The 22,373-nt window shown below is 42.7% G+C and overlaps 2 protein-coding genes across 7 annotated transcripts in view; both read right to left on the reverse strand.

The window, feature by feature from the left end:
• The window catches only part of HELZ (helicase with zinc finger), a 73,288-nt gene extending 66,285 nt beyond the window's left edge, over positions 1-7,003 (reverse strand). For 2 of the 6 annotated variants that reach the window (XM_082066927.1, XM_082066924.1), the window contains exon 1: positions 6,496-7,003. Coding sequence is in view for 1 of the 6 variants with exons in the window: in XM_082066924.1 (XP_081923050.1) it covers positions 6,496-6,502 (7 nt within the window). In the remaining 5 variants the exon portion in view is untranslated. Of the gene's footprint in view, positions 1-2,824; positions 2,869-6,495 lie in introns of those variants that run through there. The other 4 variants (XM_082066923.1, XM_082066921.1, XM_082066926.1 and 1 more) reach the window with 3 other exon arrangements.
• A 5,430-nt stretch (positions 7,004-12,433) lies between these two features.
• On the reverse strand, positions 12,434-21,317 carry PSMD12 (proteasome 26S subunit, non-ATPase 12). Its single transcript, XM_082066702.1, has 11 exons — positions 21,160-21,317; positions 19,191-19,250; positions 18,854-18,982; positions 17,646-17,753; positions 16,767-16,871; positions 16,200-16,349; positions 15,901-16,035; positions 15,308-15,420; positions 14,781-14,955; positions 14,181-14,258; positions 12,434-12,876 (listed from the first exon to the last, which is right to left on the reverse strand). Exons 1-11 carry the CDS (start codon positions 21,265-21,267, stop codon positions 12,667-12,669), a joined length of 1,371 nt encoding a protein of 456 aa, XP_081922828.1. The 5' UTR covers positions 21,268-21,317; the 3' UTR covers positions 12,434-12,666.
• Positions 21,318-22,373: the final 1,056 nt, after the last annotated feature.

The raw sequence follows: 22,373 nt of genomic DNA on the forward strand, positions 1-22,373 counted from the left end.
ACCACAGTTCATTTGCCAAAGTTTACCGATCTAATCAGCGTCTCGTGCTCAATTCGCAGCCTCCTCTAACACAGCCACATTTGGATTTCAGCAAGAAGAATGGTTTTTGAATTAGGAGATTATTTATCACAACATATCGCCTTTTGGAAAACCTCACGCAAACTCTTTTTCCTGCCCAGCAGTTCAGCAGCTCCAAAGCTCAGTGGTTCAATCCACATTTCCTCTTGTTAACGGGATTATTGCAGCGATGCTGGAAACCGTCTTCCCTCAAATGCCAAACTGTTGTTCTCATCCCAGACCTTTCTCCGCTCCGGCACTGCAAACAGCACAGCCCCACGGCCAGAGATCCACTGAAGAACAGGCCTTGATCACCAGCACAAATGCAGACACTACAGGTAAATACCATGACTTTCCACTTGTACAGAACAAGAAAAAAAGCCCAGGTTCATTTCCTGTTTAAGATGCAAAATATGAATCACTCTCAATCCATTCAAGAGGCAAAGTCAAAAATCTTCATGCTGAATATCAGTTGTATTGCACAGTTCCAGTGCACAGTTCAGAAACCGAGCACAGAAACGAGCCAGAAAGTTATGACACAAAACTGGAGAATTTTCTTGCAATGTTCCTCAGTCTTCACTGCAGCATTATAATGAACTTAAATTTATTACAGAAGTGAATAATACTGTGACGGAGTTTTTGTTATGCATTTATACAGTGCTTAGCACAAAAGGGTCCTACCATAAGATTTAATAACACAATCATGCCACCCACAGATCCTCCAAACACATCTTTCCCAAAACCATTCCTATTATGTAACCGTATATGATATTTTTGTGTGCTGTTTCGAAAGTTCAAAGCAATAACTAACCTCCACCACTAAAAAATGCTATCTTTATTGTAAATAACCTTTGAAATTCATTTGTTACGAGACTGTGCGTCAAATAGGTTGGCATAATATAGCTAAGTCTGGTTTGGGAAGTTGTTTTCTAACTCTGTATTTTAATGAAGTTAAGCCTTCTGCACCTGGATGATGTTTTTTAACACCCCTGTTTGCTCTCCTCGAATGCAGAAACATGTTACTACCAACAGTGTCAATTTTTAGACCTCTCCAGAGAACAGAATATGGATTCATAAGTTCTCCTTGCCCAGCAAACCCTATGGGCAATACCCAAAATAAAACACAGGGTACCCAATGGCATTCACCCTACTCATTCCTTTTGAAATGATCATTAGAGATTCAGTCACGTATCTGAAACCCCACTCAAAGAACAGACATCAGCAGGAATGAGTAACGATCCTGCTGTGGTTAATGGCATCATTCTCACAAAACTTCGGAAGAAAAAAGAGCGGCGTGCAGCCCGGCCAAACAAACACAACCACAACCACAGCCAAGTCCTATCGGTCAGTTCCAACGACCAAATAAGCGTCGGCCACCATTCCAAACGTGTGAGTGTCTTGAGATACGGCCAGAGAACAGTTACCTCAAAGCCATTAGCACAACAGCTATAATCAAAACCATCACTTCAATAAAAACACCCACAGCATTCGGGTACAACCCGGCGTGAGAAGTGAGAAGATATATAAGGAATAAGTATTATTTTATACGCTGCCAAAACCACTATGCTTTTCATTCGCGGCATTCTCCATTTATTATGTCCACACAGATTTGCTACTTTCTTGGTTTGTTGAACCATTAAATATTTTCCAGCAAATTAACTACTCGCGCCACATTATTAGCAACCGAGATTCTCAAAACCAGCTCTTGTTGTCTGACATATTTCCCTTTCGCCATGGGGTCAGAAGGGCTCTGAAAGACCTTCTCAGCACATTGAAGCAGCAGAATTTTTAGCGTTTTGATGAATGCAGTATTTTTGCTATATGTAACTATTAAAAAAAACGCCACCTCTGTGAAATTCAAAGACTGGAAAACCAGCTCAGATGAGTCCACATGCTGCTCACATTTCCACCCTTCGCTTCCTGCCGCTCCAACAATCGAAATTTCGTACCTAACATAAATCTACTCATCTTTTTCTCCCAATGTTTAGTCATTACAGCTCCAAGAAACATGAGCTTTCCTACTACCTACGAACAAGAGAGATCACGACATGTATTTCCCCAGACCACACATAAGGCAAAGTTTAACAACACCCATCTCGGTCACTTCGTTCTTCATGCGAGTGGTACTTCCTGAGACCAACAGAAACAAATCGCATCACAGTTTAGAGTAAGATCTCCAAAACATCTCTTTGCATAAAATAACTTACAAAAACTCTTGCTGCCGGCTCAGCAGCACCGTGAACCTCCTGCTCCTCAGAAAAGCTCTATAGTCTGGTGTTGTTAATGCCAAATTACCTTCTTGCTGAAGTACAAGGCTTCCAGCATCTGATGAAGACTCCGTGCCACTGAGAAAATGTGGTAGTATGTACATTCAGAAGTAGGATGGAGCGATAGCAACCACTCAAACTTTTTAGTCATGAAATGGCACCTCTCAGTGTAGTAAAGTTACATTTAAGGAAGAAAAAGATTGAAACCCACAATTTCTTATCTGGCTTTCCTGTCCTAAGTCTGCAACTTGACGTTTCGGAGGACTCTAAGAAAACACTGGGTAAATAACGAGTGCATTTCTATTAAATTTATTATAATGAATTTGCATATAAAATTGTAGAGAAATGTTTGTATTTTATGTTATAGCCACAGTAAGTATCCTTTACCCTCAACTAGCAGTGCAATGGAAATGCCACCAAAAAACTAATTCTCACCCTTGGCTAATTGCAACCTCCCTCCTTAAATCCCTAAGCACTTCTTGTCCTACAGTGATACTCACTTTTCTGTGTTTCTCAGAAATGAGTGATTGTTTCTGCTTGAAGCCTCATGTTGTAAACAGTTATGCAAAGAGAAGATGAAAGCTCAGTAAGCAAGACAGGTTTTGAATAAGGAACCTGAGTTACATATCAATAGCCCCATAATGAAATCACCACAAGCTGGCTGGTTCTGTGGAACTGTCTGACCTTGCAGACTCCTAATTTCACTATCTATAAAGTTTAGTTATTTTCTTCCTCCTCCCAAAATAAATACAAGTGTTTGCTTTCCCAGTCAAAACCTCCAGAAGACCAAGCATTCCTTCAGCTTTTTTATTCTATACCAATGCTGTGTGCAAAGTTCTGAAACAGCAGCCTGTCTTTCAATACTCTCTTTGCTTCCTTGCTGGGAGAAGAATGACAATCACACAAGTCTACCAAAGGGACTAAGAAATCAAACATACAAGTATGACGCCTTTAAATGTGTCATTGATATACATAAACACAAGTGCTGACTGCTGCCAAAAGCCACAGAAGAAATAGCAGGACAAACAAGAACAAAAAAAGGAAGGTCTTGTTTGTTCTGATGATCTAACCCACAGTACTTCCACTTAAAGAGGAAAAATACGTATATCATGCAGTGATAACAGGATCTTGCCTCAGGACCTCCACAAAAGAAGTGAGAAATTATTAAACAGCAATGATAGGTGAGCAAGAGGGGAGACCAGGAAAACCAAATTTGCTAGAGCAGAATTACACCATCCTTCCTCCTCCCTCTCCCACGGCTTTCCCTAGTTCTCCAGTGTGTACACAGCATCTAAACGATTACAAAAGACTTGTCTAATTTAGATTTCACTCCTGCTACCAGACCTATAGGTACCACCGACCTCAGGAGGGAACGCCAGCGAGGTGAAACATTCAAGGGCTTTCAACTAATAAGTTGAATCGCTCCAGCAATTGCTTCTGCCATTACTAAAATGAAAACACCGAGAATAAAGTGCAGCAACAAATGGAAGATGGGAGTAAACAACAAATAAAACTAAAAAAGCACACTGGAAGTCAGAAAGAATATCCAGCTATAATTGCAAAGAGGATGTTAGTAACGAAAATAATTGCCAATGTTGGAGAAAATATTTCATCAGACTAGTAAATTAACAGAGTTGGAAAACATTAGTAATAATACTGCCCAGCTCTTACACAGCCTCTTTCATCCATAGGCGTCAAGACTCTTCACAAGTTGGAAAGATTCACTATTGCAATTTTAAATTCCTTCAAAAAGAAGCGTAACAGGGTAAAGTGATTTGCATCCAGCTTCCAGGTCTCTCAAGCATCAGGCCCGTGCCATTTCCACTTGGAAATATTACCCGGTCCAGCTTTCTAGACACTGTCACTTGCATTTTTCAGGATGGGAATTTCCCCATGAATCTAACCTTTGAGCAGAAGTTCTCCCCAAATTACAGCCCTTCTCCTGCACCCAGATCTGCTAACACAGACCCCAAAGCCCAGGAGCAACTCCTCTGAAATCAATGAGACTTCACAAAGGAAAAGGATCCTCCATGACAGACCAAGAAGCAGAACTGTGACAAATTACAAATGAAGGTGCTGCCTCCTCATCTCCCTTTGCCTTTTAGTCTGCTGGGGAGAAACAAAAACACTTCCCAAGAAAACCCAAACAAACAAACCCACACCACCAGCTTTTACAATCCTTCAAGTCCTAGAGCCACCACTTTCATAAGCTTCCTTCATAGAAAAGTTCCTCTGGCTCGCTTAAAAAGGCAAATACTCTGTACATTCCATGAGTCAAAAAATTCACAGGGGTGAGGAGCGATAATAGAAATGTGATTGCAGCTGGGGGGGAGGGAAAGTAATTTCTGCTTTCCTAACGAATTACAGAGAACTCAATTTTATCAGTAATAACACATAAAATGTTCCTTCACTTACCAATGAAGAAAAACTGCTCTGCTAATTAAAGTTCAACAAAAAAAGCTTAACTCGGCTTTCACCGCTCGCAATTTATACGCTGTAAAAGCTGAGCCTACTAAAGTCTGATTCATCTCAGGGTGAATCCCTCGGTTTGCATCCGAGGAGGTGGAGGGAGGGTCGTGGTCACTTGTACCCTCTCCCCTCATCTAAATTTCGAGGCAGGGTCAGCATGAGCCCTTCCCTCCATCGGACCCGCCGGGGCCCAGCACCCCCGCCTGTCCCAACCCAACCAGCTTTGCCGTTTAAAAACCCCAGAGCTCTCGTTCGCAACCTGCGATGACTCAAAAGGATGGAAACAATGGAATTTCAAACACGGTATTTTAAGACCTCCTCGTTCTACCAATCAGTCTGGGAAAATAATGCAAACTTGACAAATATCCTTGAACTTGTTTTTTTCATTTTTACAAAGGAATGTGTCTTTTCTTAAAATAAATGAGGAGCGGGGGGGATATCTTATCCTTTGCCTTGCTTCAATTACGCTATTTATTAAGGATAACATTAGAAGACCCCAACAATTCAAACCATCCCAACAAGACTAGTCCTGATGCACTCAATAACAATTTTTATGACATTTTTGTGTCTTACAACTGAATTATTTTATTTCTTCAACAAAAAGGAAAATATGTCTGTTTTAAACTTCATCTCAAGCTCATTGTACCCGATAATGCAAAAATCCTATTACCTTATTATCTCTTACTCATTTTGTCACTAATTGGAAAGCAACCTCGCAACCGTCTCCCTGCAGTTATTTCTTGATTTCCATCAATGGTATGTTTAAGCATGTTGCTATAATCAAACAACAGTGTGACTAACAACGCGTTGAAGCCAAACAACTTCACCCATTTGGAAACTAATAAGAGGCCGTGTCCCCCTCCAGGAGGGGTAACGTCTGTGCTTTCCTTGCTTGGGCATTTGCCCCCAAAATATCAATATGCGCAGTGTGTGTTGGGAGGACTCTATCACAACCTGCAGCACAAACTCTCCTATTTTCAGTTTCACAACAGTCGCGTTATATGAAAGGTGATCTCAGACCTCCCAACTTGTAGCCACTGGGCCCTGACAAAGCCATTCCTGCAGAAAACAAAAATATAAGCTTATCTGCCAAGCCTGCACTGCTCTGAGGGCTCATTTCACAACAGCCGTTAAATTCTTTCAATTTATTTTTCCACCCTTCAACAAACCCTACCTAAACCTTTTTTTTTTTTTTTAAAACTTCTATTTTATTATTGTTATTTCCTGGCTGCCGCTGGCCGCCCCCTCCCGCCCCGCCCGCTACAAAAACAAAGCTGCCCCCCGCCCCTCCGCATCCCCCACCGCCCGCCCTGCCTGGACCGGACCGGGGGAGCCCGGCTGTGCGAGCACCCCCGGCTCTCCAGCCCGGCCCCTCCGCCCGCTGCCGCCGCGCCGGGCTCAGGGCCGCGCCGACCCGCCCGCCGGCGGCCGCGGGTCCCCGGGAGAGCGCGGTGGCTCCCGGGGCTCCGGCCGAGCCCGCCCGTAAACAGCCCCCGAGCGGCTGCCGCTGCAGGCCCCTCCGCAGACACAGGGCCCTCTCCAGCCGGCACCGCTCAGCCTCCGGCCCGGCCGCCGGCCCTCGCTCGGCCGCTCGGCTCGCTGCGGGGCACCGAGGATCTCCCGGGGCCTCCCGGAACTCTCTCCGGCCGGGCCCGGCCGCCCCCGGCCCCCGCGGGGGGCGAATGGGGAAGTCCTGACTTACCTGTCATTACTTTCTACGCCATCTTGGATCCACTTGTCAACGTCCCCACAAAGCATTGTGGGAAAGCCCTCCCCCGCCCTCCTGCGGCCCGGCGGCCAGCGCGGGGCGGCCGAGGGCGGGACGGGGACCGGCCAGGGACCCGCGCCGGGACCGCACGGGCACCGCGGCCCGTTCCGCGGCCCGTTCCGGGGGCCGGCGGGGGCCGCAGCTCTTCCCTCACGCAGCGGCTGGAGGCGGCGCGGCCGCGCTGGCAACCGGCAACCCCGGTTTTCTTCGTTGTTTTCGTGTTTGTTTGGGGTGATTTTTTCCCACTTTTCTCCTTTTTCTCTCTTTTTCTCGCCCCCAGCCCTTTCCTGCCAAGGCCGAGGGCCCTTCCGGAGCGCTGCGGATCGTCCTCCGTGAGGCGGTATGAGGGAAGGGACGAGGTCCACCCGTGCTGGAGAAGTTGGGGTTTTCCTCGCGGTTATTCTCCTGTTGTGGTTTGGTTGGGTTTTTTGTTTGGTTTTCTTTTTCGGTTGTTTACGTTTTTTGGGCTTTTTAGGAAAAAAAATAATAGTTATTGCCCTTAAAGAAACTTGCAGAGCCCCAAAGGCAGCAGCTGGGTGATGGAACAAGCTTGGCGTTGTACATCGCGCTTTAAACCCACCTGCTTGTGCCAAGGGACGGCTGGTGCCGCGCTTCTGGCTGCCCTGGAATCCCAGAAATGGCTTTGCGTAACAGTTTTATTTCCACGCAGGGATCCTCCCGCTTAGCTGCGTTCTCAAAAGCTTTGGCGATCAATTCTGGTTTGCAGAACGGCTTTCTCGAGGCGTTCCCGGCTTGGGTGCCCGTCGCCGTGTATTGGCCATGGTGGTCAAGAAACCAAGGGAAAGCAGCTTACTTCAGGATCTTAATAAAAATTTTAACAGGATTTTTTTTAAAAACAACCTTTTCCTTCTACTTTAATTAAAATAATTAGAAGATCCAGATCATTTTAGTATTGGATTTTCCTAAATACGTTTATATTTAAATTTACATGTAACGCCTCCTAACTCTTTGAAGAATAACCACCAGCCAAGCCTCTGATGCATTGCCACTGCAAGAAGATACTTGCGCCCAAGAATATTTTCAATATTCATCAGCAATGCATTTATAAGGGGAGAGCTCCTTGCAAAAATGTAAATGCAGAAGGAAATAAATTTAAAGAAATCCTTTGCATTTGCAGCCTCAGACTTAAATCAGTGCACTTTTTAATTCAACTTTCTAAGTACGGTTAGGAGGGTAGTTAACTGTTTCTGCGCCTTGCCAGAGGGTTGTCCCAGCCCCAACCAGGTGTTGTTTCAGGAGGACAAAGGCTCCTGGGGAGGTTTCCCTGGGCCATCAACCTCATCCCAGGGAGCTGAAGCACAAACTGTAACTCCTAAAGATGTTTTCCATGGGCACCGTGCAAGGAACATCTGAATCAGATAAAGGCAAAACCATTTTGAGGATCTAACTTTGCGTCTCGTGCAGTCCAGGTTGTTGCAGTGGAACGAGTCCTTTTATTCTGGTTGTGTTTGGTTTTTAGTGACTTTTTTGGATTACTGATAGTTTTTTTTCTGTTAGAAAATGCGAGGAAGGTTTTCTTGAAAATAAATTATATTTCTTTTTAAGTGGAAAATCACTACAGCGGAAGAGACTTCTGTGGCTTTATTGATATGTTTCAATACAGTATTAAAGGATAATTTAAGGAAATAAGCTTATGATATTAGCTGCTAGTTTGGGAGGGACTCCAAGAGATGTCTCTGTCTGTCTCCTTCATGTGTATTACCCCAGTGGCAGCTGCTATTTTGGCTTCCAAGCCCATCATTCCCAGCTCCACAGGCTGGGTTGACAAGCCAGGTCGTCCCTCAGCATGTGCTGGGCACGGAGCAGATGTGTGACGTGCTGACTACTGGCTGGCTTGTTCAGAATCGCTCCAGTTCCTGGGATCGCCGTGTGCTGTGCTCACCGATGGGATTTCATGACAAGAGGAGAGCTCGCGGTGCTGGGCTTCTGCTGCGGAATGTGGGGCTTGCGCTGGTTGCAGCACATACGCTGCTTCTTCTGCCCAAGGAGACCAGGAGCAGCCGGTCACACGCGGTCTGGGAGCAGAAGAAAAGCCAACAGTGTATGTTGCACGTGTGAGAAATGCCAAAGGCACAACAGGGAGGCATGAGATAGGAACAAAATTAATCTCCGCTCAATATCAGACTTGACAGGACTCAGATCCTCGCAAGCCTAATAGTGATATTTCTAGGGACTCGTTACAATGGTAAGATTAAAACAAAAAGCAAAACAAGCAAAAACTCAAATGCAGCCGTACCAAATTCAATTCCATTTTTATAAGATTTCCAAACCTTTCAGATCTGAAAATTGTTATTTCCTGCTGGAAGTTTAGAAAGCCCAGCCTCCCGGGGACTGTAACTGCAAGGAAACCCTGCACAGAAGGCGCTAACACCGTCCAACTGCCCGTCTCCCCACCCTGCAGTCAGGATTCTGCATTATGACTGTTCTGAGAAGCCAGGAGCCGTGCCCAGGTCCTTAGAAAATCCAGACTCCTTGCCAAAAAGCAGGAGTTTGAGAAGCTGGGGCCGGTGCGGGCTGCTGGGCGCCCCGCCACGCAGCCGAGATCTGAGCAGAGCTGCGCCAGGTGTGGCAGAGATTCTGAAGAGCTGGGAACTCTGGAACCCTCACTCGCTTCGGGGTTCATGGAGCTGGGAGCCAAAAAGCCCTGGAGCGCTGGCGCGCTCGCGAGCTGTGCGCTTGGAACCACAGCCAGAGCCTGGCTTCTACGTTTTCAAAACAAAACTAGTTTAATTATTTAAAACTTACACTACTGCTTTTTTTTTTTCCTTTCTGCTCAGACTTTTGTTTACACGGGAAAATCAGTTTCTGTTCTATGATAAAGTTCACTGCAGTTTCTGGGAAATGGCATTTCTTGAATTCCAATACAGAAAGCACAGTTGTCAGTCAGCTCCACTCATGATGTCTAACTTCAGAATACGGGAAAAAACATTACAATTAACGTGTCAAAGTAATAAGCATTCAACGTTCAGCGCCGACTTGCCTCCCTGACCCTGCAGCCTAACATCCCAGCAGGAATCCTGAGGAGTTTTCACCTCCAAGAAACGAAACACCAGGAGCCTTTCTCAACAGAAGTTCCAGACTGATCGCAGTAATAGCAGTGATGGTTTTATTGTCTTGACACACTGGACCTGTATAAATTTTTGAACTCACTCAGAAGCAGCAATCACAGGGACTAACACAAGTTAAGTGGTTTACCCTCTGCCACAATCTAGTCAGCGGTAGAGCTGAGGTCAGATAGCAAGTCATTCTTGGTCTTTCTAAACAATAAAGCAAACTGTTTCTAGGCAGCCATTAATGTTTGATTATTAGGCTGATGAGTAACTTGATTTTCCAGCATGAAAATTCCCCTGGAATTCCTCCAGAGCCCTCTAATGAACAGATGATCTCAACTTTCATCTTACTCCATAATTATCCAAGGACAACGTTTCTTCAACGTGGACTCTTCAAGCACATACGATTTCTAGAGCAAGTAATATTCAAACTAATTCCTTTTTCCTTTGATCCCCAAAATGAGAGTGTTGAGAAGCAAGCAGCAATAAGGGGATGTTGAGGGTACATTGAGGAGATAGAACTACAAAGTTCAGATTGTTGTGGTGGTTTGATCCCACACTGTCAAGATCAAAGATCTTCAATCTCAGAGCATTTTTTCAGAATGCCTTTATGTTGACCTTTAAATTGCCCATGGAGGAGTTATATCTGACATGTATCTGCATTCTTTGAGGTTAGCTAGCACCAGAGGGTTACAGCTTGTCTTTTTGCCTAGCAACCTGAATGTGGCAACCTGTTCCAGAGAGACTCAAGATACACTCCTTTCATTGCCATTAATAGTCATCGGCTAAAATGAAACAAACACCCAAACTAACTAACTCCAGGCTAAATTAATAGATTCTTTTCCACTCCCTTGGGCTTACCATACAGCCTAATAATTCTACAATTTTCTTTTAAAACTCCTCTTTTAACCTTGCGATGAAGATGGAAACCCTGAGGGATTATTGTGGCACCAAGTACTCAACACAACAGCATCTCCCGCTGAGGACAGGCAGGCAGGGAGTTGGCCTTGGGCTCTGTGTGGTCAAACCAAGATGAAGATGATGTGAGTGAACTCAGGACGAAAATCTATTTTGACCAAAAGGCAAAAAGCTTGATCATTGTGGGTCTTTGCTAGGAATACAGACCATGAAAGTGAACCCTGATAATCCTTCTGAATTGAGTTTCAAGGAGGTGTTGAAAGACAAGAATGCTTCCAGGTTCTTTCCAGTGCTGACAGCAAAAGGTAGTTCTGAGGGGAGAGAAACCATCTCCTCTCTCCAACAAGCTCATGTTCTAAACGCAAACAAGGGCAGCAGAGCGGGACAGAACTTGTCCGGAGAGCAGGATCTGCAAGAACCCCAGGATGTAGGGCCAGGGAACCCCTGAACTGTTCCACTGGAGGATAAAAAGGAAAAGGTTGGCTGGGAAAAGAGGTCCAGCATCTCTCATCTGGTATGTCAGAGTCCATAAGCTTAAATGCTTGAGCTTGAAGATTCCAGACCAGATTTGCAAATGAAATTAAAAGGTTTATGATGGGAGAGGCAAGTTGCCACTTCCCCTGATGACCCGTTGTTCCCTTTTCTGACACCTCTTGCCTGACTTTCCACTAGATCCATCCTTTTTTTTTTCAATTGACAAGGTCAAGACAGAAGTTACTTTGCTCCTTATCCTGGCAACAGGCAGTTTTGCTTGTGCTGCTAAGGCTGGCCTTGCAAGGACCAGTACACCCCATTCTCAGACATGGCTGTGACCACATTCTACACAACTCATACAATTTGGATTATAATACAATTTAGGAAGTTCAATGGTAAGTGTTCTGTGCCTTCTGAATAGTCTGCTCCTTTTTCTCCCTTCCCTCACTGATAGTTGTTTTTCTGTTGCTTAAATGCTGCAGCTGGATGAGTATGGCTTGATAAAGCTACTTGCCTCCAAAATCCCTTTCCCAAGTTTCCCTTAAACTGTGTCTAAAGTCTACATTTCAGATGCAAATCACTGCTTCAAAGCTTCCATCTTTTCCTGCCCCTTCACAGACTTCCCTCACTCAAAATCACTGTCTGAAGTTTCCTGACTTGCTGTGTATTCATATGATAATTACCTGTGCTAAGAATGTTGGTGTGAATGAAGATCAGTGTGCTTTTGAAGAGACGGGATTTATATCCATCTCAATACATCAATTACAATTATAGCCCATACCTAATTAATTATGAATACTTACTTATGGCTAGCATTAAAAAATCATTAAAAACCAGAGCAATTTCAATAGAAGTTCCATTGATTCTTACTAAACTATACTTGTTACTATTTTACTTTCTTAAAGTCCACAACTTCCCTCCATTACAAGTAGGTTAAAGCAAGTACCGGGAGATTATCTTCTCAGAATATAACACGTTCAATTATGAGAAGCGTAGCTTTGAACTACTGTCTTAGCTAACTGCATAATTGCTGTTGTAGCCATTACAAACTGTGATGACAAAACAGTGAAAATTAAGTGACTTGCACCAAGTACAAGTGAACAGTCGAGATTCAGGTAGGTTTTTCAATCAGTTCAGAATTACTTAATAAAGTCTATCTGTAGTCCCAAATCACAAGAAATAGCATTAAGCATGAGCATCCAGAATTTTGTTCAAACGATATCTTGACATAACATCACAAAACTATCGTTATGTTACCTCAGTGCACGCTACTGTAAAACCCTAGGATTTTATTATTTACAGTACATCCTCTCAATCACAGCCTCAAAAATAGCCCTGTAATGAAATAACCACAGAATTATATGTTAGATAAAGGTATACATGGAAAAGAAGAAATCACAAGACTACAATTATACAGGCAATACAGTTTTATTTTCTTTCACCAATTGTAGCAAAAGCATTTAACAACTGAATGAATAACCAAGGAAACTTAATTGTCAACAGGAATTTCAGAATTATGTTCTAAATTTTAGACCAGGAAGGCTTGACAGGGAAAAAAAAAAAACATATACACACTGTAATAATAGTCTCTATTATGAAGATTTAATGCCTTCTTTAAAAGCACTGAGATTATTGAGGCACCTTACTGCAGGTTATGTATCATCTCCTCTTTGGCAATGAGATGTGTGGTTTTGTTAACTAGGGCCATTAGTGAGTTGAGCTTGTGAGACCAGTCATTGAGTAAATTGTTTGGGTCCTTAGGCCTCTGAAAATTGATAATTCCTGCCAGCCTGTCTACTTTAGCAAAGATGGTCTTATTAACTACGAGGTTGGACAGGAACTCCTCCGATTCCTGCAAAGACAAACAGCACTAAGTCAAGAAACCAGCATTTTTATCAACAAAGCATCGCTATTCCTCCCAAACAGCACTGAACCACAGGGAATAAGGTTTTCTTTATACTTAACAGAAATACCGCTGTAGTAATTCTGTACTTTACAAAGAGCAGAATACTTTAATATTACACATGTTGACACTACTAGTACCATCAACTCAAAAACTTTTTTATTTCATTTGACCTATAGACGATTATCTTTCATGAAATTAAAGTTTAATCTGCTACACCAACACATTTTTACACCTTGGAGTACTTGGATACAGAGAGATCAGAACACGTGAGGCATAGGAAAATCCACATAAATTACTGACCTCCGTCAAAGAAGGTTTATTTAGAGATTGTGGAGAAGAGCAGATTTAATTACAAGACAGTTGGGTAAAACTTTTAATTTGCACTGGAAATACCAATATGCCACGATGCACGAATCTCTTTGGAAAGCTCTTGAGAACACAAAGGGGTATGACAGGGAGACTCCTCCACCCCGTGTTCCCAAAGTGCAACCATCTCTAAACAGGGACATTTAAAGGTGAGAAACCTTGCATGTTCGGTCAGATTTAATCACCCATTGACAAGAGCTTTTTAACATTGAAACACAAGAAGCTCCAGCATTTAAATGAGACCTTGAATACAAATGAATTTTTAAGCAGTTTTTGCCTTATGGGCACATGTACCACAACATGGGAGTTCTGGCTGGATTAAAAGCATAGCTTTCTAACTCCCATAAAGGCAAGAAAATACACTCTTTGTATTGACTAGTAAAGTGAGAAATATTTGGGATTAATGCTATTAATCCCAACAGACTTTTACACTCCTTTTCATAAAAATAACGCAGTGAACTCAAGTTCTCCCAACGCTCCCTGTCCATCCCTGGCACACACTGCGTTCTTCCCATGGGAGCTGAAAAGCACCCATAACACCAACAAGGGAACTTCTGAGGATGAAGGTACAGGAGCTCCAAGGATAATACAGAGACAGATATATAGAGGTACAACAACAGATACTAAATCCGTGAACATTCAGAAACACACAAGTGTAAACCCTGAGAATTTGGTCCCAAGCAGCGTAACGCTCTTTCTGCACGGCCTCTAAAACAAGGCGATGATGGTCTATGGCATCACTTACAGAGCTTATTGGGCTAAAAAGAGAACTCAAATTCAAAGAGAACATCACTCTGCTGAATACTTACATTTTTGGCACAAACACGTGCAAACATACACTTCCACACCCTTTAAGAAAGAAGGATATGCAAAGCAACACTTACATCAACAGACAGATCCAGGAGCTGTGCCATTCTCTTCATTGTAATTCTGGTATAATATTTAGCCATTATTCTAATATTCTGGAATAAAAGTGTTCAGAGTAGAGGGTTATGTGCAAAAAATAACTGTAGCGGGCTGCAAAAATATAAAAGTCAATGTTAAAAGCAGATTAGGAGCTGTAGTGCTCTAACAGCAGTCCAGCAGAAGGTACAAGGGAGTTGTGAACAAACTGTTTGCTTGTAAAAGGTATGAAAGTCTCTACAGGACAGATTTTTACGTTATTAAATAATTCATCAACTAATGATGAATTTGACATAAAGCAAGACTTTCAAGTTTCTGCTCCATTGAAATGTGAATGCTAAATCTCACAATTTGAGTGCAATATGCTCTTTTTTTTCTGGCAATTGTGCCAAACACCTTCCTTTATTAAAGATATACGAGCAAATAAAACGTTGAAAACATAACACGATGGAAAAGGCTTTTTATCTGCTGCTTTACTACACATTTTTTTGTTTCTCTTTGTAACTAAAATATGGCAAGCAAAAAGCATTTTAGTTGAGGCACTGAATACATTGCTAATGCTTTAAGACAGCCATACTTACATGTTCCACAACTCTGTTCTTTAGATCTTTCCATCTCTTTTCACCTTCCTCTGTACAGCCAAAAACATCTGTTGCAGGACTGTCCAGGGATCCTTCTCTCAATTCTTTCCCATATTCTTCGACCAGAGCAGTCCATCGCATCAGCTCCATGGTGGTAAACAGTTTGAGGAGGTCTCTAAACGGTTTAGCAAAGGTGATTTACAATCCTGTATTAGTAACGTTCATTTCATACTTAAACAGATCGAATAAATAACTTTAAATCTTTTCACTACTATTAATATTCATTGTTCTTCATTAATATACTCTGTAATACTTCATGCTATCAGGGGCAGCTCAAGTCAGACTGTTTCTAATAAAGATCTTTCTCTTCTAAAGAGACATTTATTTTAATGTAGAACTTGCACAACCATGGAAATTTTGCAGTATTTTTCATACAACATTAAATTCATAAACAGGTTTCACTTGCACAGCCAGTTTGAGAGAGACATTCTTTACCCTAAGAATTGTTTATTAGAAAGAATACTTACTTATACTTTGGGATTTCTTCTAGCTTTTTGTCACTACTAATTCTATGCACCAAATCAGATTGTTCATTGTCGTAAGGTGAAAGAATAACATAAAGAACAACGCTCTTCAGTGCCTGTTTAAAAGGAAAGAGTGTGGGGTTTATGCCATCATTAAGCAGAGGAATTAAAAACATTGCCCACAGAGCTTAGAATTTAACATGTAAAGGCTTAAATCCAGCCTATTAAGAAGTTAAGGTGAAACTGATGTAATCTTGCAGAAATTCACCCTCATTCACAGTGATAAATTTACTCAGGTTAACTAAAATTCTACTATTTAAAATAAATACGAGAAAGAAATATTTTCAAATACATAACATTTGTAGTGCATGCACAACAGATTTCAAAGACAATATAATGAAGATGTTAGTTATAAATAGTCATTTGAAATCAATCAACTTTCTGACATCTGTTCTCAATCCATTTGTTAATATTAGTCATTAAAAAAAAAGAACAACAGATTGATGAGCTCTTTGACCTGCTGTGAATCAATCTGGTAATGAAATAGGTGTTTGCCACATGAAAATACAGACGCTTTGCGTGTGACGTTTTATTACCTGCTGCCACTTCTCACTTTCAGCCTGGATACAGGGAGTATCGTAAATGGCTCTGTAGTGCTTGCAGATGGAGAGGTAGGAGCCTTCGTGTTGATCCAGCTGGATCATTAAGTTGTAGTATTTCAACTTTAGTTTCTGAAACAGCATCAAACAGTAAAATTAATACAAGTCCATGAATCACATAAATGAAATCCAGCTGGGTCCCATAAAAGAGGGATTCAAATATGCTTGGACCTGAAGAGAGACACATCAGATTAAAATTAGGATGGACGGGGGAAAGAAATCTTGCAATGACTTACTTCTGTATTTTCTTCTTGAAAAAATTTTGTGTTAATTTTTTTGCTGATAATTTGAGTCCGAATATAGTCTTTTACAGCTAGACAGAGTCTCATCTGCTCCAAGATAAATTCTACACGTTCCTTCTTTTCCATTGAACCATAGGTTTCCACCTAAAATGAAAATGTCACAGTTCAACACTGTCAAAGTCAAATCAAGTGAAGACTTAACTGTGCAAGAAGAGTGGGAGGTTGTCAGGAGGGAAACACAAAGTAACAGAAAAAACGCCTATTCCAGAGCAAGTGAAGGTTATTCAATTTTGAATTATAGTGCCCACTTACGCCAGAAGAATCCACCAACACTAAACTCAATGCACTACCCAGAGAACTGAAATCTGTTTTCCAAATGGGAAGTATTGTATGTAACCTAACCGTGGGACAGTTAAAACTGAATTACACTTTCACTAATAACACTTAATCTCATTCCAGGCTTTTTGCAGACATATATGACTAAGTTTCTAAACAATAACGTAAGAGCAGTCAGAATTAATTTTAATTGCTGACGCAATTTTGAGTTACACAGTGTGTTACCTGCAGTTCCTGCAAAATGGAGGCAGCCTCTTTCACTTCACCATTCTGTTCTTTTATTGTTGCAAGTGTCTTTGTCAGGCGAGCACGTTCAATTTCCACATATATCTGAAATCAGAAGTAGTAGTTTAAACACCGGAATTTTCTAAAGAGTTCAAACTCGGAGACCACAACCCCTCTAGGACATCTATTTGATGTTTTCATGCAAGCAGTTAATTCCTTGTGTATCCATACTCTATACCAGTACTATCCACAACATACACAGATAAAATACGGTGGATAGTTGACACACAAGACCATATTTGCCTAAATTTGTCTACCGTTCTTTAAGGAAACACAAAAGCATGTGCACTGTGAACAAAGTACTGTGAATGAAGCATGAGATACTCTATCGCCTAAAATATACTGAAACAGATAAGAAGACTTTAATGGTTAATGTACTAACTGCTAGCATTTGCATTATTTCACTCACTCCTAACCAGCCATAAGTCGACGATACTTGATTCCTAACAATTTAGACTAACTCTGCACAAGCAAAAGCTGTAACATTAATACAAATTTGCCTTAATCCAGAATTGTTTATTTTGTTCAAGCAAAAAGTGTATTATGTAAATAAATAACTTGGTATAATGCTTTGATATCACCTTCTGGTTACCACAACTGTACATAACACCTTCCTAAGCGCAGCAGAAATTAAACTAAACCTGCTCATTCCTCTAACAAGTTCAAATACATAACATTTTTTTGAAGCATATTACTAATTATATACTTTTGCTCTTATTTGAACAAGATAAAAAAATAATGTTAAGAAGCTATGCTTTTAAAGAAGGTGAACATTTTTATTCTACCTTTTAGACATTCAGTCTTAAAACAAAATCTTACTTTTCCTTCTGTAACCGTACGCAATGTGTCAATTAAGCGCAGTTTTACTGGTAAGTCTGTGATGTCTTCAACGTAAGTGCAGCACTGCTGGACCATTTTAGCAACTGCCTAGTAGAATAACAGAAAAGAAAAACATACCATGTTTTTATATTTCTCAAATACTTTCAAACTATAACACTCAGAAGTATTACATAGTTTCATATCAAACGAAAGAGACTCATTTCAATAAAAAGCATGCAAGACATATCTAATCCCTTTGATTCACAAAAACGCATAAAAGCATTCTAGTGACTGATCCTGGAAGCCAAATGCGATGCTGTTCTGTCATTTCTTTCAACTCAGTTTTTCTCCAACAGGCCCTAGTAAGCTGGTATCCCTCAGCACCAAGCACAGGTACTGGGATATGTTCTTCTGCTGGCAAAGCTGTTACAATTATTATTCAAATACCTAATTATTAAAAAAAAAGCAACTTCTGGAAACTTCTTCCTCAAGAAGAAAATTCAGCTGAAATGATCCAAGTCTTAAGGCACAGGTTGTCCAAGGTAGAGAGCCAAACTGTACTCTACTTTTATACAAACTCCTAATGTTTCTGCATGTTAAAAAGTAGGCAACCTTTTTCTTCCTAAACGAATGATGCCATTAAAATTACCCATTGCTGACTTCCAATGAAGTCACGCTAAACAGAGTGCAATAAACTTTGTACCTTCTTAAATGCAAGCGCTTTCAGCTATCCTGACAGCTGATTTCCCAGACAGAACTGGGAAAAATTCCAGAGTATGTGAGCCCCAAAAGCAAGCATGTAAGATATACACCTTACGTGATCACAGTAAGTTGCAATAACTCTGTTTAATGTGCACCTCCTGCAAACATGAAAAATCAAGAATGTGTCTACAATATAGAGTGCAGAAGAGTGTAAAGATGAACCACCGCCTAAAAGCGCTGCCACACATAGAAAGCAGAAGTCACAGCTGTGGTGCTGAGAACACCGAGCTGGACCACACAGAGCCCAGGCACAAGGTGAAGGCTCATTCCAGACACCAGTTTAATTATTTGCTTTCATATGTCCATCAATAAATGTCAGCAGAAGCTAATAACATCTTCAGGCAGGTGCTACAGAGTCAGGAAAGTCCCTACACACAAGGGGGAATCATATACATAATACAGCTCCAAATCTAATTTTATTTTTTGTTTCAAAGAATGAAATTCACCTGTTTTAGCTGACTTCTTCTCTTTGACAGGAGAATAATATTTTCATTAAGAGCATCCCAGTCTTTAGCTTCGTAACACATTTTCACTATAGCAACTAAGATACGGGATGTGGAGACCATGTCAGATGCCTGTAACAAACAAACAACATATGAGTGATGAGAGAAACAACCTGCAGACCTCTGTCACTTGCACTTCTATTACTCGAAGGAAAATATATATATATCTAGCCTCACTGATTTTCTTTTTAAATAAAAGAACAACAGAAGAGAAAAACTGATATACAAGGGGGTGTGTAAGAGAACCCAGCACAAATGTTGCACACTATATGCTACTTACCGTCCGTGTTTGTTTTTCCAAGGAGAGAAGGTTTTCAATTACTTCTTGCAATCTTCCTTCCTGTTGCAAGAGGGAAAGAATTATCACCATGAGTGAAGAATACAATTCAGTTTAAATTGAGAGTAGCTCTAATTCTCATGTAAGTGAAAACCACAAAATAGACTGTACATTCATTTTTAGGTATTTTATTTCTTAAAATAAGAAAAATACACAGCAGTAAATATACAGTTCTACACACAGATTAAACTGGAAAGCTACTAGTTCCATTTTTGCCCAACACATGCTATAAGTCATCTGTGTCAAGCAAGAAACCCAACACGTTTCAGACAGGTCTGGTGAGCTCACGCTCACGCGCACTCAGCCAGATGGCAGACTGATTTCTCTCCCAGCCAAAACAAAGCCCTACGTGTAGAACAGATATCCTACTAGATACCTTGGCCAAAAAGTTTGTTTGCTATTACTTTCATGCACATTCTTCATATCTTAACTACAGCTTATTAGGAAAAGCATAAGCTACATGGTTTACAGTCCAAGCAAGGAATTATAATAGTCCCGGGTTTGGGGTTTGAGAACTATATTTGACTTTGTTTAGAGGAGTTAAAGACACTGCAATGTACTTTTAGTCCTCAGTTGTCATTTCTAGCAAATATCTTGTAAATAAATGTTAACATAGGAGAATTTGTAACAGCCCAGGGCAACTGCGGGCCTGCAAAAAAAAGGGTCAGAAACTAGAAAATTACAAAAAAGAAAAAATGAATTTTGTTTCCAAAACGTACGTACCCAACTGAAATAATTTAAACCCTATACAATGGTTTGTCCATGACGTGCTCTTATTACCACATAATTTACATGCTATGCAGCAGTGAAACATGGTCACGGTGCCCACACCTATGCAGATCCCACCTGTGCGTGTGGGATCAAACACCTGTGCCTGCTCTCCATACAATACAGTCTTAGGACAGCGTAAGATGCAAGTTACTTATCTTAAGGCTCCTGCTTTCAGAATCCTACAACATGCTATACAGTGCAACGTGTCTACCACAAGACACATGGATCAAGCGGAGCATTTGCAGCCTATAAAGAATTAGGTGCTATCCTATCGGGAAAGAACAAAACAGCAAATCCAACCTGTCTGTCCTGAGGTCTGAGATGTGTAGGAAACTCTATGCTACAGAACAAATCCATAAAAAAAACCCTTAAGATGCACCATATGTGTGATTACCACTACAAAGCCATCATTGAGACTTCATTAATGTTTATCAGTATGAAAAGGGTGAGTGTCAGGAGGATGGAGCCAGGCTCTTCTTGGTGACAACCAACGGTAGGACAAGGGGTAATGGGTACAAACTGGAACACAGGAGGTTACACTGAAATATGAGAAAAAACTTCTTCCCGGTGAGGGTGGCAGAGCCTGGCCCAGGCTGCCCGGGGGGTTGTGGAGTCTCCTTCTGTGCAGACATTCCAACCCGCCTGGACACCTTCCTGTGTAACCTCATCTGGGTGTTCCTGCTCCATGGGGGGATTGCACTGGATGAGCTTTCCAGGGCCCTTCCTACCCCTGACACTCTGTGACTGCGTGGTCGCCTGTGCCTGGTTGCACAGACACGTTTGCTCAGCACGTAGGCACCCTATAGCCGGCCATTGCTCTCGCCGTCCATCCCAGTATTTTGGGGCAGGTACACAACCAAGTTAGAAGGACGCAAAGCGTGGCCTGTGCGACCTGGCACAGGATCAATGACACAGCCCTGCCCGCCCTCCCAACGACACGCCAGAGCAGCCCCTACTTGTCCCCTGCCCCAGCACGGCCCGGGAGGCTCCGAGACCCGGCCCCCTCAGCACCGGCCCGTGTGACAAGATGCGGCCACACGTCGCGCCGCCCGCCCGCCCCTCACGGGGCCGCGTCCCGAGCGCGGCCTAGAGCGCCATGACTCAGCCCATCCGCACCGCCGGGCTCTGCCCCCCGCCTCACCTGCGCCAGCCGCTCGCACTCGGGCAGCCGCTGATCCACCGTCGCGCTGTAATCCACCTCCATTTTCACGATCCGGCCGTCGGCCCGCTCCGCGCCGCCCTCCGCCATCTCCCCGGCCCCGCGTCCCCCCGCCAACACACACCGGAAGCAGACAGGCTCTGCGCGCAGGCGCGGCCGGGGCAGCCCCGCTGAAAGGCCCCCGCACTGCGCCAAACAGGCGCTGCTGAGGCGCCTCCAGCCTCCTGAGGGCCCAGGGCGGGGCCCGTGTGGGGGGAACCGGGGCCCGTGTGGGGGGAACCGGGGCCCGTGTGAGGGGAACCGGGGCCCCCTGGCACCTAGGAAGGTGGTGCTAGACACGCTAGGCTTCTCATGGAGTCTAGTCCCAGCCACCTGCTTGCCCTCTGGCCTCACAGGGACACGGGGTTTCGGTGCAGTTGCGATGGTGACGGTGCCACTCGTAACTTTTGTGTCAAGAGTTTTGAGAGCTTGATATGGCCATAGGGTGGGAGGGGATGAGCCAGTAGAATGGTGGTTTTGAAAGCACCGTGCCATGTTGGCCTGGCGGCTCACACCATGGTATGGCTGCAATGGACTCCAAGTGTGGTTCCTGATGACTTCACTGGGGATTTCAATGTATCTCACATCCCAGCCTGGAGTCACTTATCCTGCTTTGCGGGATACGTGGGGAAGAGGTAGGAGACGCTGATTTTTAAGAGCACAAGGATGGTGATTTTAGACAGCGGTGCACCAGCAATGCGTTGGGATAGTTGTCATGAGATGGTGCAACACTTGGGGTTGTAGGTTGCTGTCATCTCCCATTCCAATGCAGAATTTCATACACCACAGAAGTTTCATTCACTGGAGAAATTCAGAAAAACTTACTCATGTTTGCAAGTAAACAACTCAGAAGTATTGATCAGTGAACGCGTGTGTCTTTGAATGCAATTTACAATTCCCAGAAAAAAAGAGTTACCGTGAAATTACATGTTGTGTTAGTTTATGACCATGCTGCATATGTAACAACACGTTCATGTGGCAAAGGGGTATTTGAGATAACTCTTTTAAATTATCTGTTTATAGAATTAAGACTGAGTTGCTGCATCTGCTACACTGGTGTAAATTAAGAGTAATGCAATTAAGTGAATTCAGAGCTATAATAGTGCATTTTGCAGTTGTGCCTGATACACACTTTCTGGTTAGCACAGCACAGACTG

The sequence above is a fragment of the Streptopelia decaocto genome (assembly GCF_964273445.1).
Source record: "Streptopelia decaocto genome assembly, chromosome: 16".
NCBI classification, from domain to species: Eukaryota; Metazoa; Chordata; class Aves; order Columbiformes; family Columbidae; genus Streptopelia; species Streptopelia decaocto.

Coding starts and splice junctions, on each gene's coding strand:
- PSMD12 (XM_082066702.1), bottom strand. CDS start 21,267: ATGGCGGAGGGCGGCGCGGAGCGGGCCGACGGCCGGATCGTGAAAATG. Junction 14,956..15,307: donor GAAGAAATCCCAAAGTATAA/GTAAGTATTCTT, acceptor TAAACCGTTTAG/AGACCTCCTCAAACTGTTTA. Junction 14,259..14,780: donor AGAACAGAGTTGTGGAACAT/GTAAGTATGGCT, acceptor CTTTTATTCCAG/AATATTAGAATAATGGCTAA.